A 17,384-nucleotide genomic window follows, 5' to 3' on the forward strand; every position below is an offset into this window, starting at 1 on the left:
TTTTTTTTTTTTTTTTTTTTTTTTTAAAGTACAGCCACCTTGGTGGTGTAAAGTGGTACGTCATGGTTTTGATTTGCATTTCCATAATGACAAATGATCTTGAATATTTTTCATGTACTTACTGACCATTTGTATATCTTCTTTTGAGAAGTTTATTCAAATTCTTTACCCCTTTTAAAAACTGAGTTATCTTTTTATCATTGAGTTGTAACAGTTCTTTACATATTCTGGATACGATACTGTCATCAGATATGTGGTATTTTCACCCATTCTATGGGTTGTCTTTTCACTCTTTTGATAGTCTTCTTCGATACAAACATTTCTAATTTTTATGAAGTCCAATGTAAATGGACTTCAACGTAACCTATTTTTTCTTAGGTTACTTGCACTTTGGTGTTACAGTTAAGAAACTGTTGCCTAATTTGAGACCACGCAGATTTACACCTATGTTTCCTTATAAATTCCACAGTTTTATCAGCTTGACCATTCCTGTAAAAAATGGCAATTGGAATTTTGATAGAGATTTCATTGAATCTGTGTATCCGTTTGGTAAGTACTGACATCTTAACAATATTATGTCTTCCAATCCATGTACACAAGATATCTTTCCACTTATTTAGGCATGTTTTATTTCTTTCCACAATGTTTTGTAGTTCCAGTGTACAAGTCTTATACATCTTTGGTTATACTTATTCCTAAGTATTTTATTCTTTTTGATGCTATTGTAAATGGAATTGTTTTAATTTCCTTCTCAGACTGACTGTTGCTAGCGTATAGAAATACAACAGATTTGGGCCGGCCCGGTGGCGCACTGCTGCAGTGCGCCGCTTGGGAGTGCGGCGGCGCTCCCGCTGAGGGTTCGGATCCCACATACAGACCGGTTCCCGCTCACTGGCTGAGCGAGGTGTGGGCGCAACACTGAGGGTTGCGATCCCGTTGCCGGTCCGGTCCGGTACGGGCGTGACACTGAGGGTTGCGATCCGTTGCCGGACAAGAAAAAAAAAAAAAAAAAGAAAGAAATACAACAGATTTATGTATATTGACCTTGTATCCTGCAACTTTCTTGAACTCATTTATTAGCTCTAATAGTTTTTGTGTGGATTTGTTAGGGATGTTATAAATAAGATCATGCCATCTATAAAAAGACAGAGTTTTACTTCCCCCTTTCCAATAAGGATACATTTTATGGCTAATTGATTTTATAACAAAGGCAATGGGCCACCCAGTCCTCATGACTGAACAACTTAACATTCAGTTCCCGTCTCTAAGAGAAGCTGTGAAATCCCACATATTACTTCAAGTGAAGCACGTGAAAATAAAGGAAGTCAGGAGGCAACATTTACATAAGCACATATACACTCATGCATCACTTAACAAGGGATACGTTCTGAGAAATGCATTGTTAGGCAATTTGTCATTGCGCAAATATCATGGAATGTACTTACACAAACCTAGATGGCATAGCCTACTATACACTCAGGCTGTAAGCTCCAACCACCATCACTGGCTGTAACATCGTTACACAGCGCATGACTGTATTTATATTTTGCTTGTGTTACAGGTTAGGTCACTTGTTTCTATTTTCAAGCAATTTATTTGAAGAGCCATTGCACTGGCCTGATGTACAGTGTGATGGGCTTCTTTGATAAAACCTGCATTTTCTCGACTGTTTCACTGTGCCTCCTACTCTTCAATTCTTGCCCAGAAAAATCTCATATCCAACAAAACAAACAAAACTCCTGAATTGGTGGGCTTTGAAAAAGAAAAAGGAGACCACATGTCAGTTAAGAATCTTACTTCTTTATTACTCAAGTTGACTTGGATCCAGTTTGGAGTAGGGTAAGTTTAATGGTTTAAATCCTGAAACAAAGGAATGATCTATCCTGAAAATTTAGAAAAAAGGGCTGATATTTACCTTTGGGAGAATTTCTTGATTTTTGAAAATTCATTGAAGTTTAAATCCCCAATGGACAAATTCAAGATCTCATTAATGGCTGTTATTAAACTTTTAAAAAAATAAAATTCCCGATTTACAATTGAATTTTTTTTAAAAAAAGGATTTGTTTTTTAAATTTATTTTTTTTTGCTTAACTGCTCTGGCTACAGCCTCTAGTACAATGATGAATAGAAGTAGCAAGAGCAAACATTCTTTCTGATCTTAGGAGAAAGGCTTCCAATTGTACCTCCATTAAGTATAACATTAGCTCTGAGTTTTTCAGAGATGTCTCTGAAAGTTCTCTCTGAAAGATGTCTCTTAAGGGGTTAAGAAAGTTCCTTTGTATTTCTAGTTTATTGTTTTTATCATGGAAGGGTGTCAAATTTTATCAAACTTTTTTCTGTATCTACTGAGATGATTATGTGGGTTCCCCCCCCCCACTTTGTTCTATTAATATGATGCGTCACATTGATTTGATTCTCATATGTTGAACCAACTTTACATTCCTGGGATAAATCCCACTTGGTCGTGATGTCTAATGCTTTTAATATGCTGCTGAATTAAGTTTACCACTATTTTGCTGAGTATTTTTGTATCTATATTTATAAAGGATATCAGTCTGTAGTTTTCTTTTTTTATGATGTCTTTCTCTGGCTTTGACATCAGGGTAATACCTACCTCATAAAATGAGTTAGAAAGTGTTCTGTATTTTTTGGAAGTTTGAGAAGGACTAGTGTTAATTCCTGATTTAATATTTGGTAGAATTCACCAGTGAAGCCTGGTCCTGAGCTTTTCATCATTGGGAGGTGTCTGATTACTAAATGTATGTTTTCACTTGTCATGTAGGTCTGCTCAGATTTCCTTTTTTCTAGTCAATTTTGATAGTCTGTGTGTTTCTAGGTTAAGAAACTATTGAGGTTAACAGATTTCCAATATTTAATCTTTAATTTTACTGCTGAGGTAAGGAGACAAACATGATCTTCACTGTACACAAAGGCAACAAAAGGGTTAAATAATTTATTCAAAATGAAATGTTTCACTATTCTTGCAAGAATTAGAATTCAGATTAACAACTGGTGGAACTAAAGGGAAAAGACCTGAAAAGTTTCTCAGTCAATCCCATTGTCAGGTACAATGTTGACATTTCAACTGCCTGTCCATAGAGGCCACAAACCTACCCAGTACTTACACAGCACAAGTCTATGAAAGCCAGCATCCCAGTCTCCCTGTGCTACTATAATCACTTTAAATGGTCTAAGACCACTGCCGAAAGTTTCCCTTTCTTCTTTTCCTTTATCCCCTCTCTTCTTTCTAATTCAACAGAAAAATTAGAAATATCTGTAAAAGTACCTCACCCTTTTCTATCAAACTCTTTGTCCAAATCCTTCTGAATCAACGTCTTCTGAGCCTTGTAATGGGTTATTATGCCAATGTTTCGGAAACTAACTTCTCTTCTTTTGTCTTTAATAAGCTTAATTATTTCCATCACCAGTTTTATTTCTTGAACATTTACATATGAGCTAAGTAATAAGATAGAAAAAGAAAACACAACATATCAAAACTAAGAGCAGTCATATTGCTAACTTTCTTAGTTTGTTTCCCATTACAGCAAAGGGCAGGCAGACAGTCCTCATCTTTTATTCAGCCAGCAATGACTCAAAGAGCTGTTATAGTGACTATTAATGCTGTATTACAAATACATAGAAATAATTGCCCAGTGAAATGTGAAGTTGCAGAGAGAAAAGAGTCTGGAGTCAACTGAAGTTTAGGTGCCAATTTCTTCATTTGTGAAAACAAGAATAGCTCAAGAGTAAGAACAGTATTTATAACAATGAAGATGTGAATAATAAATAGCTAACACTAATCAAGGGGTTACTATCTTTCAAACACTGAGAAAGTGCTTTAGATGTATTATCTTTCTTAACTCCCACCACTGGCCATACAGACCATGCACCACATGACTGAAGAAATGCCATCCACAGACTACATGTGAATGACGTGGCTCTCAGAACTGAGCATGGGGCCCTGCAGCTGGCTTGTGTCCTCATTGGCCTCCTCACTGGCCTCATATCCTGCACTCCCTACCCACCCCACAAACTACATGTGTCACCTCATTACCATACCAGTTCCAACACATACCAACACCAGGGGGTGTGCCTTTATTCCTGAGGCTACCTAATGCATCTTGCTTTAGGAGCCTCCAACAGCCACTATCCTAACTTCAAGACTTCTTATATACATAACCCAGTCAGGTAGCTATCTCTTCCATCTCTGAAATCTTCATTGTCTTTGGTCTTCTCTCAGGTTCAGCCTCCTTGGTCAACACTCCTCTTGTGACCTTCTATCCCCATAATGCTCTGGGGTCTCAACTCTCAATCCTCTGCTTTACTGCACAGGCCCCACTAAATCCTTTACATTGCAATCCGTTGGGCACTGTGATCCCATGGCTGAGTCCTCCTCTGAATTTTTAACGACTTCAAAGAATGTTCCCTCTCTCCACCTCTTTATCTCAATTAATACCTGATTCTCACTTGAGGACACCACCTGCTCAGCAGCCCTCTCATGATATGGAAGTGGAATTTATATTTCCTCATACTTCATGATAGAGAAGGAGCGTTTGTACCTGTGCTAACAATGCTGCCTCCAGACTATTACTCCTGTACTCTCTTACAAGAACACCTGGCTTCTCTGACATTTTTACTATTTAGCAACACCACCACTCCTTTTGCTGTCATTTACAGACTTCCTGAACATGCTCCCTTATTCACAACTGGGAATCCTTAAAGTATTGTCCAGGGGCTGGCCAGTTAGCTCAGTTGGTTAGAGCATGGTGCTAATAACACCAAGGTCCAGGGTTCAATCCCTGTACCATACCCCCCCCCCAAAAAAAAAAAACAAAGTATTGTCCAACCTCTGTCTCTACTTCCTTATTCCCCTTTACACCTTAATTCAATTGAATCTATATGTTTCCTTCATAGCACTTAACCCAACTGGAATAATTACCTACCTAGGTGATTACCTAGTTCATGTTACCTCCCCATTAGCCCTAATAATCTTGCAATAGGGCCACATCTGTTTTACTCACTGATGTGATCTCAGCACATATCTACTCAACTGCTTACTTACCACATGTTAGGTAATATTATCCCCATTATACAACAAAAAGGACAAGTTATCAACCTGGCTAAGTGAAAATGACTATGCCCTGGCACTAGGCAGAGAGAGATATATGGAAAATATTTTTAGTATAAATATGAACAAAAATAATATGACAATTTTGGGAGCATCGACGGGGACTGAAGGAAGAGAACATACTCATTTTCCCGTCTTTCTGAACCATCTCCAACATCAAACACAAGGTAAGGCTGAAATGGCCAGTCTGATGAACATCGGTTGGTTTCAGTCAGCCTATAAAAAAGCAGCCACCATTCAGAATATAAGCCAAGTTAAAAGAAAATATTTTATTACTATCAGTTTTTCTGTGTGGAGGAGAGGGCTGGGGAAAGTAAGGGAATAAGAGGGGCTTTCTTTTATACCCGTATATAAGTGAAACATACAAAACAGACTTTCTATTCTAGTGCTAAGCAAAATGATCCATGTAATTAAAATATAACAATTATGATTGGAAAGTTACTCATAATATGGTAAGTGAAAAAAGCAAGTCACAGAACACTATGTAGGATATGGTCCAATTTTTTTCCCAAAAATTTTAAAAAGAAAAAAAGTACAAAAATAATGGACTAGAAGTAGATAAACCAAAATGTTACCAATGATTATTTCTGGGTAGTATAAATATGTGCAATTCTTTACTTCCTTTTTCATCTGCATTTTCTGTAATCTATATGATGACTTCCATAATTACAGAAAATTATTAAACCTTCATGATACCTGCTGTTTATGGCAAGTCCTAAGAATACAAGTAAAATGGCTAGTGTTCCTAAGTAGCTAAACCTACAAATAAAATAAGCTCACAAGCAATGAAGGGAACCCACCTATTTGTTTTCAAGCTTCTGTTATAAACATAATTAGAAGGGAAGAGACATATGTCTGGATGCATCCTGTACTGAACAGTAAGCTGTATAACAGGCAGTCTGCCAATCATGTTTTGTTCTACATTCTCTTCCAGCAGTTTGTAGAAGCGAGCCATCATCGACTGGTCATAGCCATGTTCCTGAGCCTTCTTGGGAGAAATAAAATAAAGCAATAATTTACAAGAATTTATTTATATTTTTCCCACTATTTATAAAAGTTACTGAGCTGTAATATGTACATGGCATGGTTTAGGTGGCATAAGATTCTTAAAACCATAGATTCAGAAAAAGGAGATGTTTCTGGCCCTGATCCTCAAAAGCCATGTATCCTGAATGTAAGTTAAGGTATTTTCTCTTTATTTAGAATCAAAATACTGCTTACAAAAGATAGGTTATCTTGTGAATGACCACAACTGATGCTATTTTGATGCTAAGAGAGGTCACCTCAAATCAATAATAAAGGAAGGAAAGAAGAAATGTAACAGACTTTAACAATTATTTCTGGGGAATGTCCCAGAAATACTAAATGCCACTATAAACAAGCCTTTTGAGAAAAAGTGTCTTCTTCTATCCATCCTATATGTACTGAGCAACCACAATTTGGAGTGCTACGACTGCTAAGATGATTAAGATCAAGTCTCAAAGACCTTATATTCCAATGGAGAAGACAAACTACAGACTTAACTAAATTGATCTCACAAACTAAATAAAGGGGTTATAACCTACAATCTGAAAAACAAAGACCTAAATGACAAGGGAAGAAAACTGTTTTAATGTTATCAGTTGTGTCTTGAGATATACTTTTCAATGACAACATCATACAAAGATTCAAGAAGTATTATATCTTAAATAATCTAGAAGTAAAATTGTGCTCTGAAAACTGTGCTAAATGATGGAATCTTCATGAGTGATGCTGGAGACACTAGCATCAAAGATGTGTGTGCAAAGTGTGAACAAACCTATTGCACAAACTATGAAAGTGGAAAAAAGGCATTAACTTCTTAATGTATTTATACATGTCATTTTAATAGGTTTGCATAACTATAAAATAATAATTTTAATAGACACTTGATAATTTCATCTACATCCCCAAAAGTTTATTCCAGTTAGGCCAAAACCTAATTTTGAATCCTCTCTTTGAGGAAAAAGGACTGCTACAGGATAACAAATCTACTTCCAGAAAAATACTGAGCCCATACTACAAAATGACATAGATTTATATATTCTGACACGGAAAGATGTCCCTGATCTATTATTCACTGAACAATCTGCACAGAATGATTCCACCGATTTTAAACAAAACCAGACTCTACACATATACACAAACATATACACGTAGGGCCGAGCCCGTGGCACACTCAGGAGAGTGCGGCGCTGGGAGCGCAGTAGCGCTCCTGCTGCGGGTTCAGATCCTACATAGGGATGACCGGGGCACTCACAGTGCTCACTGGCTGAGCGCAGTGCGACCAGTCTCAAAAAGGACAAAACCCCCCCCCCAAAAAACATATACACGTATACAAACCTTATAACCATTATACACCATATTTTTTTTTATTTTTATTTTGTCAATATACAATGTAGTTAGTTATTGTGTCCCATCACCGAAACCTCCCTCCCTCCTCCCTCTCCCCCCATACACCATATTTTTAATAACTTACTTACTGTCTGTTATTCCCTAGAATGTAAGCATTATGAGGGCAAAAATTTTGTCTGTTTTCTTTGCTGTCATAACCCGAACACCTAAAATAGTGTCTGAAATATGTTGGCACTCAATAAATACTGGAAAAAAAAATAATAAATGCATACACAAATGCCCAGCAAAATCTGTAAAATAGTCACACTAAACTGTTCAGAGTTATTCTCCTACAAATAAGTGGTTAGAAAAGCATGATGTGGAAATGAACTCTGTAACTATTTTCCTCAATAGGCCTGTTTTACACATTTGTACAGTAATGATAAAAAAAGCCCACATGGGGCCGGCCCAGTGGCGCACTGGAGAGTGCGCCACTTGGGAGCGCGGCGGTGCTCCCGCTGAGGGTTCGGATCCCATGTGGTGACCGGTTCCCGCTCGCTGGCTGAGCGTGGCGCGGGCGCGACACCGAGGGTTGCGATCCCGTTACCGGCCAGTAAAAAAAGACAAAAAGGAAAAAAAAAAAAAAAAGCCCACATGGATTGACTTTGCTCATTTTGTTGTTTTTATCAATCATTAAAGTAGGCAGTAAAGCTGAGGCTCACTAATAATCCCTTTTCACTACATGCTGAGGCCGTTCCAGCAGTTAAATCAGCTGCATTATTATTATCCTTAGGAACAAAGTCACCACAGCAGATTTTCCCCCATAGATACAGGTGTCCCCTCAGCAACGGGCATACTTCTGGGCCACACCCTAGCGTGCCCACACACCTGTGCCCACATGTCACACAAAGAACTTCACCATCATTCTGAGTAATTCCAAAGTCAAAACGAACAACAACAAAAAGAACCACATGCATTCACTCTGAAATTAAACAGAAATACTGTGAAATTAATCTGTTCTCTGCGATTGTTTATGAGGCCACTACTCCATAAATAATCTATGTATTAGTAAAAAAAATATAAATTTTATTACATTTCAAAACCATGGTTAAGGCCTATTCAGATTACCCCAAACATCTACTGAATCCCAATTCTGATATGCATTTCTGAGACTAAAAAAAAAAGTACAGCAGACCACAATCTAGGTGTTTATTTTCCCCACAGACAGAGTTCACAACTAATCCCTTTTCTTTTCCTGTCACCTTCACTTTGAGATGATGTGAAGGGCACAGATGTTTTGTTATACTACAGAATACAAAATTCTAAAACTGGATCTACTCTATGATAATACTGGGGGACCTGAACACACATCTCAGCATTGGATAGATCATCTAGGCAACAAATCAACACAGTAACCAGTACTGTTTCAGAGGGAGAGAAAAAATCTAGGGTTATCAGTGGTGGGAGGCGAGAGGGAGAGCAGGATAGGGAGAGATTGAACAAGGGGCATAAGGAATAAGTACAATATGTAACAATATATATACTAGGAATATTGATTTGATCAACATATGTCAACATTGAACCCCCAAAATATGTATCATTATGATTCAATTAAAAAAAAATAATTCTAAAACTGGAAATGTACTCCAAAAATAATCTCTCTCTATAATGTTTTCCACATATTTGCACATATTTAAATGTAAATCAGGAGGCTGGGATTCTTTTCCTTGCTTTTAAAGTTTTTCTTTTATTATTGTTTTGGTGCTTGTGTTATAACAAACCAGATACACCCTTAAAATATCTGCACACCACTTTTCCCAACAGGGAAAACCTGGCACTCATGGAATAACAGCCATCTAAGCTTCTGGTCTCCATCACCTATGCTGCCCCTGCCACATGCACACAGAAGCACAACTATGAACAAAAGAAAATTTTCAGAAGTTTTCACTTATTAACACTCACACAGTGTTTCTCTTTTCTCAGTCATTCCCTACTTTTCCCACCAAATAAGAGATACCAATTTAAGAAAGACGCCCTCCCTCTCTCCCCCAAAACAACAAAAAGCTTCTTCTACTTTAAAGCAAGTTGAACATTAAAAAACGTACCATAGAAATGACTGTGGGAGGGAGCTGTTTAGGATCTCCTACTAGGATAAGCTTGTTGCAGCGATGGATGAGCGGAGTAAGAGTCTCAACTTCACAAGACTGCCCAGCCTTGGTTAAAAAAAAAAGTATAGAAGGAAGAAATCGTCTTAAATATCTTTGTTATTACTGTATACATATACAGTTTGTCTAATTCGTTACAGTTCTAACCATTCAGAAAAGTGCCACACTTCTCCTTCTGCACCAAATATCAAAAATGATTTTCTTTGATCAGAAAACCAAACGAACAATAAGAAAACAAACCCTCTAAACAAAACTAAAAAAATTAAAAATCAAATGTATTTTGAAGTCAGCCACTGCGGGTGCCCCTACCACTAGAGAACCAGCTCCATATGAGAAGGCTATGTACATTCCAGGGTTTTTTTCTTTGTTCCCGCCTGGCACAAACCTGAGAGAGCTTTTTTCTCCTCTAAAGTTCTTTTAGAACTTTATTTCTGAAGTTCAGAAATCACATTAGGGGTGTGTGTGTCCCTCATCTTTCCTCCTGGTTCCTCAGTAGGCTTCTTCAGTCACAAGACTCAAGTTTCTCTTCAATTCAATGACATTTCCCTCAATTATTTCAACACTTCCACCCTCTCTGTTCTTTCATTCTGGTGAATGGTGGATGACTGATTCTCTGTATCTCATGCTACATCTTTTTTGCCTTCTGACTCTATATTCTGGCAAACAGTAGGTACCCCAAAAATGTTTCCTCAATGAATGAACTAAGGACAAAAGATGTTCATTGAAAATATTATAGCTCAAAGCTGACCAAAGTTACATTAAAACTGCTTCAAAAGGTAACTAGAGATATTCCAAGCAGGAACTAGACAGTCACTCAGCAGGGATTTTGTTATAAACAACCAGGCATCCTGAAGACTGTAATCCCAATAGTGGAAAAGCAATTTTAACTATAATCTGTCCTTAGCAGCATATTTCAACATAGGGAATACACATATAGTGGCAGGTAAAAATCAGATGCAGAAAAACCATTTTATCAACATCTCAGCAACCACAATGCATCTAAGACTTACTCGTCACAATACTAGTCAAAGGTGTATGGCTGACTGATCACTGACCTCATCAACAATAACACAACTGAAGGGGACACCCCCTTGCCCACGAAAAGCAGACTCAAGCAGTAAACCACCACTTGTGCTCAATGTGCAGCAGATGATATGGGACTCTAAGATAATGATACTCTGTGTTTTCTGTGGGCGTCCTTGAACCTAAGAGAACAAATAAAGGTTAATTAATAGTTGTCCATAAATCCTTGACTATGATAGGTCTATTTCTACTATAAAACACCTACCATTTATTATGAGACAGAAATATATTTAATAGAAGTTAGAGGGAAACCTCAAATCTAGAAAGCAGCAGAAATATACAAGATAATCAGAAACCACCAGAAAGAATACTGTGCTTTGCAGTCTAAGCTTAGAAAAAGATTTAAGCACGTTTAAAAAAATACAAAAAAAAAAAAAAAATTTTTTTTTTTTCAGGATTTGAAATAGTCGAAGTAGATTACAATACTTCTTGTAGCCAGATGTATATAGGAATAAATAGAGATTAACGAACTCTTATGAGTTGTGAAGCAATTATCTGAGTAAAACCAGGGTTAGATCTAAGCTTGAACATACATTTTTCTGTTAGTTTTTAAGTACATAATGCTGTTCTCTCTTTTATAAAGGCTAGTACCAACATAAATGCCTGTGAACTTGATGAGCATTCTATTTCCACAGTAAGAAAAACAACATTGGTATACTTCTATAACACAATCTACTATGATGGAGCCAGAAAACATGAATGACATCTCACAACGCATACCATTTAGTGCTCAAAGTAATAAACTGTTGTTTTTATCAGAGATTCTGGTTTGCTTATTTCTGTTACTGAGAAGTCATAGTGATTCATGTCTGCATACATGATGTATTCAACCATGGGCTTGAAGACATGAATGTGAGTTTCATGAAAAGGGCAATTGTGGTCTTCTAGTGCTCACAGGCCAAAGCACTGTGAAATACCTCTCCTCTAAGCCATCTAGTGAGCAAAACTGCCAAGCACGATTAATTCAATGGTCCACAGAACACGTGATAGGCAGCAAAAAACACAACACCCATGAACATGGATTCATCCTTAAATTTGGGAAGATTAATTTAATATAATTTTTAGTTTAAATAAATAAACTGCTAATGGAAATATGCATTTAATTCCCAAGTGTATTTATTTAGCTACATAGAGAAGGCTAATAACACATTCAAAAAAAGCTCAAAAATACTAACATCACAAATTGTCCAGCCCCCACCCTTGGTCTGAATAGAGCTACATTCTGATGATCAGGACATACCTCTGGCTCAGCCTCACTTCAATTAATTTAAATCTTATCGGATGTTTTTACATCCAAAGAATACTGGAGAAAAGCTATCCATGTTACAGGATTCTTACAATCAAAGACAAATACAAAGTTTGTGCTTTAAGCCAAGAATTGCAAAAAAACATGCTGAATTTTCTATGAGACTGGTGTGCTGGAGGGCTCACAGTTGCCACCCTCTTCCTAAAGCTCACAAACGTGATTTTCTTTTTAATAGGGAAAACACTACAAACTATTTTCATTCACTATTCATCTGATAATTACCATAATTGTTGTTGCAGTGGATGGGGAGAAGAAATAGAACACTTTATAAGAAGAATATTAAATATACACCCAGATCTAAAATAGGAAAAAGATAATTTATAATCACCTCTTTCTTAGAAATCTCAGATGTTCATTCTTAAGTTAAAGAAAATAATGTAAATGTAAATGTACAGTTGAGCCTTGAGGAACACGGGTTTGAACTGCACAGGTCCTCCTATACATGGATATTTTTCAATAAATATAGTGGGAATTTTCTGGTTAGATATGGCATATTTGCCCAAACAATTAAGTAACCTACCTAATAGTATATTATTAAGTAGTATTTAAGTTTTGGGGAGTCAAAAGCTACACTCAAACTCTCAACTGTGAGGGTGGTTAGTGTGCCCCTAACCCCTGCACTGTTCAAGGGTCAACTGTAATAACACCATTTTTTCATAGATGTTTGCAATTTTTCATAATAAACATTTTTAAAAATGTAATTGAGAAAAGCCCATAGGTTTTCTGAAGTCCGAACTATTTCATAATTAACTTGAATAAAGAAAATAAAAATCAAGGAAATGCTACAGGTTAACTACTTACCTCTTTAACTCTAGAAGCAAGTTCTTGCCTTTCTTTTGAAACTTTGGCAATTTTATCATCTAATTCCCGCCTCTGGAAAAAATTAGAATGCTATCATTAAAACTAAACTAAGTGTTTAAAAATACTTTCCAATGCCTCGCATTTCAGAAGAGTAAGACTATTTTTTTTTTTTTTTTACCAATGAAAAACTTGATAACCCAGCTTATTATCTCTACCAGTAAAGTCAGTAAAGTTCTGACGCACTTTCTGCATTGCTGTGTAAGATTCAGTTATGTCCAGGGCATTATATGTATGTTATGTGCTTAGCATCCCAACCCTTGGAGCATCATTCCTCCACTAATTTCTAGGTGGTTCAAATGAGGTTGTCAATCACACCCCAACCATTCCTCTGGCCACAGTGATGGCATGTAATACAGGCCTGGCCAAATCATGGCACCCATTCCTTTAAATACAGAGATTAGACCTGCCCACCCAGGGACTAATCAGAGTCCCTCCCTCAATGAAACTGATGCATGGATGCTAGGAAATAAAACTTCTCTCCCTATGGGGTTTGTAAGCCGGGATGACGGAGCCCAAACATGCTGTTTCTCACCCTCTCCTGAAGACAATGGCTGACACACAGAGAAAAACAAATACAGGGTGAAGAAATGATATCATTTGAGTCTCTGGATCAGCAATGCTGAAACTAATCCACTCCCGGATTTCCCAGGTATATGAGCCAGTAAATTCCCTTTTTGTTTAACCTAATTTCAACTGGCTTTTTGAAGGTGCAATTGAAAGATACCTCATAATTCAGCAGAGCTTTAACATAAGGCAGTACAGCCTATGGGCCAAATTCAACAGACCACCTGTTTTTATAAAGTTTTATTGAAACACAGCTACATCTGCTTGTCCAAGTATTATCTATGGCTGCTTTCATGCTACAATAGCAGAGCTGAGTAGCTGCAACAGGGACCACATAACCTGCAGAGCTTAAAATATTTACTACTTTACCCTTTACAAAAAAAGTTTATGGCTGGCCCGTTAGCTCAGTTGGTTAGAGCATGGTGTTACAACACCAGGGTCAAGGGTTCGGATCCACATACTGGCCAGCTGCCAAAAAACAAACAAAAAAAGTCTGCTAACCTGATGTATATATGGCATACCCCTTTAGTATACACTTTTATACATGAATTATGCCATTGCTCAGGAAAAGAATGGCATCAAATATCATCAACTAGTTTGTGTACCTATGAGTTGTTACTTAAAGAAAATTAAGAAATGTTTAGATACCTGTATTTCCCGTCCACCTCGACATAAAGGTTGCTCAGGAAAAGAATGGCATCAAATATCATCAACTAGTTTGTGTACCTATGAGTTATTACTTAAAGAAAATTAAGAAATGTTTAGATACCTGTATTTCCCGTCCACCTCGACATAAAGCTCGCTGGCGGGAAAGCTCATCTAGTTGGTGATCTAGAAACTCCTTTGTTCTATACATTTCCTGAACATGAGAAGGTAAATCTTTTTCTAACAAAGATAAAAATAAAAAATTATATGCGAATTCTAACATACATATGCAAACACAATGAAAAGGAAAACTAGTTCCCAAGGCTAGATTGTTTCTAGGGTCTCCAAACTACCCTTAGTGCCCAAGTCATCATCTACTACACAAAAAGAAATCGAGAAAACATTAGTATGCACTGTATTCACTACTTACTCATTCTGTGGTTAACTTGGCTGTCCAAACTGAATTTTAGGACCTCATTATTAATAGATCTTTCTGGCCCCAGTCGTACTAAATTTATATCTCCACAGTTCCCTGTTGATAAAAATCACATGTAAAGATTAATAAAGATACTGCCAGTAAATCCTGTCTAGGCAAATATATTAACAATCAGAGAAGGCAGCTAATAGGAACTGTCACCAGGACTACACTTGAGACAACTTCTACATCATTTCAGATATTCTTCATAACAACCTTATAAGGCAAGTATTTATCTCTTTAATCTAACAAAAGCTAGCAAGGTCACATAAGCTGTACATTGCAGAGTTGAGATTCTATTATACCCATGTTTTTTGAAAACTAAATAAAATAAAGCAATTTTCTTTACCACAGAATATTTCAAGGACTTTTACATATTAAAATGTATTTGAATTTCCAAAATAGAACCTTGTTTGACCATCAAATCCTTTCTTGAAGAATACTCTGAATAAAGTTTTTGAAACTATGCCTTACATCACATTGCTACTCCAGAATCTAAGAGACACAAAATAATGGAAATGGCGGGGTTTAATAATTCCAAAAACTAAACATCATTTAACCTGCCTGTTTATCAACCACATTTTTATTTCAGGTTACCACATGTTATTATTTCATCTAAAACTTTCACACTGCATCACTGGGTTAAATGATAGCAATCATGCAGAGTTTATCAGCATTTATACCATCTGACACACCACATACTTATCTGCTTTCTGTCTATCTCCTTCCACTGAGCATTAAGTCCCATAAGCACAGAGTTTTGTTTTGGGTCACTGCCTAGAACAGTGGCTAGCACATAGTAAGTACAATAAATATATGCTGAATTAATGCCTTGTTTATATAGTTATCTACAGCATAGTTTTTGATCCTAGCTCAGCTCATTCTCCTAAATTTGAGACCAATTTCTCTAGCCAACATTTACTTGAGGGTTTCAAAATGACTTAATTCACTTATATTTCCACCAGAAAGGTGGATGAGATTACCAGGACACCTACCCCACTATAACCCAGAAATGCTCCATAAATCATAACAGACATCTTTTACATTGCAAGGTAAGCTTATAAGAATGGAAGAGAAATTTCTAGGGACTGAAAACAAAGAGAGCGCTGAAAAATAGACTTGAAAGCCCCAGAGCTACTGTGGCTTCCCCAAGGGAGGAGTGTATGGGGTAAGAGTTGGTCACTGTTTAGGCGCTAAGGTGTTCGTTTGCTCTTTAAGTCAACATTAATGAGGTATAATTTATATTCAGTAAGATGCAGGAAATTTAAAATCTTTAATTATATGAGTTTGACTAATGTCTACATTGGCAAAACTACTATTTCAAAAATAACAGAGTTTCTATAATGGAGGCTTGGATTGTAATGCCCACCAGAAAGCAAAGTGGTCTAGAAGAGAGGGAAGAATGAAAAAGAAGTGTATCTATCTTGACCTGGGCTCAGCTGGGGAAAAAATAAATTCTCTTCTGGGACTTTCCAACCACAGGTCTGTGCTACACATGGATTTAGGGAATAAATACATAATGCAGAGAATGACCAAGGGGTCCCAGCCACAAATACCGTTGAGATTTTTAAAATGAGAATACACTGAACAACTTTATGCCAACATATATGAAAACCTAAGTAGAAAGAGAAATTTTTCTTGAAAAATATGAATTAGCACAACTCCCTCAAAACTAGAAAACTTTTCTGCCATAAAAAAGAATGAAATTTTCCCATTTGCAACAACATGAATGAACCCGAAGAAACTTATGCTGAGTGAAATAAGCAAAGCATAGAGGGATAAATACCACATGTGCTCACTCATAAGTGGGAGCTAAGAAAGAAGAAAGGAAAGAAAGACCACAGTGGTGTGTTGGATTTGCAGAGGAAGAGAACATACCTTGGGATACAAAGTGGAGTAGGAGGGAAAGCGGGAGGGGAAGGGAGGTTGGGGATAATTGGGTGGGGGACACGGTGTACAAACACAATTTGTGGTAATGGGCATGCTGCCAGTATGAATCTGGCCTTCACATCTTGGGCACGAGGGGTGACAATCAGCTCTGTATCTCATGAATACTCATAACCAATAACAATAATAAAATAAAATCACTAGAAAACTTGAATAGACCTGTAAAGACATTTAAACAGTAGATATAAACTTACCCATTCTGTCAAAAACAGACAAAAAATACAAAATAAAACAACACTAATATCCAATTAACCTACGGTGAACAATCTGTCTTATATGAAACACTCCAAAGAATAAACAAAAAAATGCTCAACTCTTTTTGTAAAGTCTGTTTAACTTCAATACTAAAACTAGACAAAAATATTACGACAAAGAAAAATTATAGCTGGCCTCATTTATGAACACTAATTTCAAAGTCCTCAATAAAGCATTAGCAATCTAGCAGTGTGTTAAAAATTATAATACAAGACCAAGCTAACCTTATTCTAGGAATCAAACATAGTTTTAGAAAAACAATGTAATCTACCATATTAACAGATTAAAGAAAAACCTCATTATCATTTCAACAGGTTTATAAAAAAAACAACATGAAATAAATTTCGACACCCATTCATGATAAAAACTCTAATGAGAAAGTAACTCTTTAACCTGACACAGGGTATATACAAAACACAGAAGCAAACATCGTACTTAATGGACAGGAGTCTGAGGTATTTCCTTAAAGGACACCCGGGAAGACATCATCTGCTTTCTTTTTTTTTTTTTGTCTTTTTTCGTGTCCGGCAACGGATCGCAACCCTCAGTGTCGCGCCCGGATCGGACCGAGACCGGCAACGGGATCGCAACCCTCGGTGTTGC

The 17,384-nt window shown here is 36.9% G+C and overlaps 1 protein-coding gene across 2 annotated transcripts in view; it reads right to left on the reverse strand.

The window, feature by feature from the left end:
* Nucleotides 1-17,384, reverse strand: part of SETX (senataxin) — a 78,879-nt gene that overhangs the window by 5,793 nt on the left and 55,702 nt on the right. Inside the window, exons 16-23 of one of the 2 annotated variants that reach the window (XM_008563619.1) lie at nucleotides 14,535-14,636; nucleotides 14,229-14,344; nucleotides 12,836-12,907; nucleotides 10,701-10,850; nucleotides 9,586-9,693; nucleotides 5,929-6,116; nucleotides 5,252-5,344; nucleotides 3,292-3,456 (exon numbers count right to left, since the gene is read on the reverse strand). In XM_008563619.1, the coding sequence (XP_008561841.1) occupies nucleotides 3,292-3,456; nucleotides 5,252-5,344; nucleotides 5,929-6,116; nucleotides 9,586-9,693; nucleotides 10,701-10,850; nucleotides 12,836-12,907; nucleotides 14,229-14,344; nucleotides 14,535-14,636 (994 nt within the window). Of the gene's footprint in view, nucleotides 1-3,291; nucleotides 3,457-5,251; nucleotides 5,345-5,928; nucleotides 6,117-9,585; nucleotides 9,694-10,700; nucleotides 10,851-12,835; nucleotides 12,908-14,107; nucleotides 14,128-14,228; nucleotides 14,345-14,534; nucleotides 14,637-17,384 lie in introns of those variants that run through there. The other variant, XM_008563624.1, reaches the window with a different exon arrangement.

This window comes from Galeopterus variegatus, unplaced genomic scaffold (assembly GCF_000696425.1).
Source record: "Galeopterus variegatus unplaced genomic scaffold, G_variegatus-3.0.2 Scaffold176, whole genome shotgun sequence".
Taxonomy (NCBI): Eukaryota; Metazoa; Chordata; class Mammalia; order Dermoptera; family Cynocephalidae; genus Galeopterus; species Galeopterus variegatus.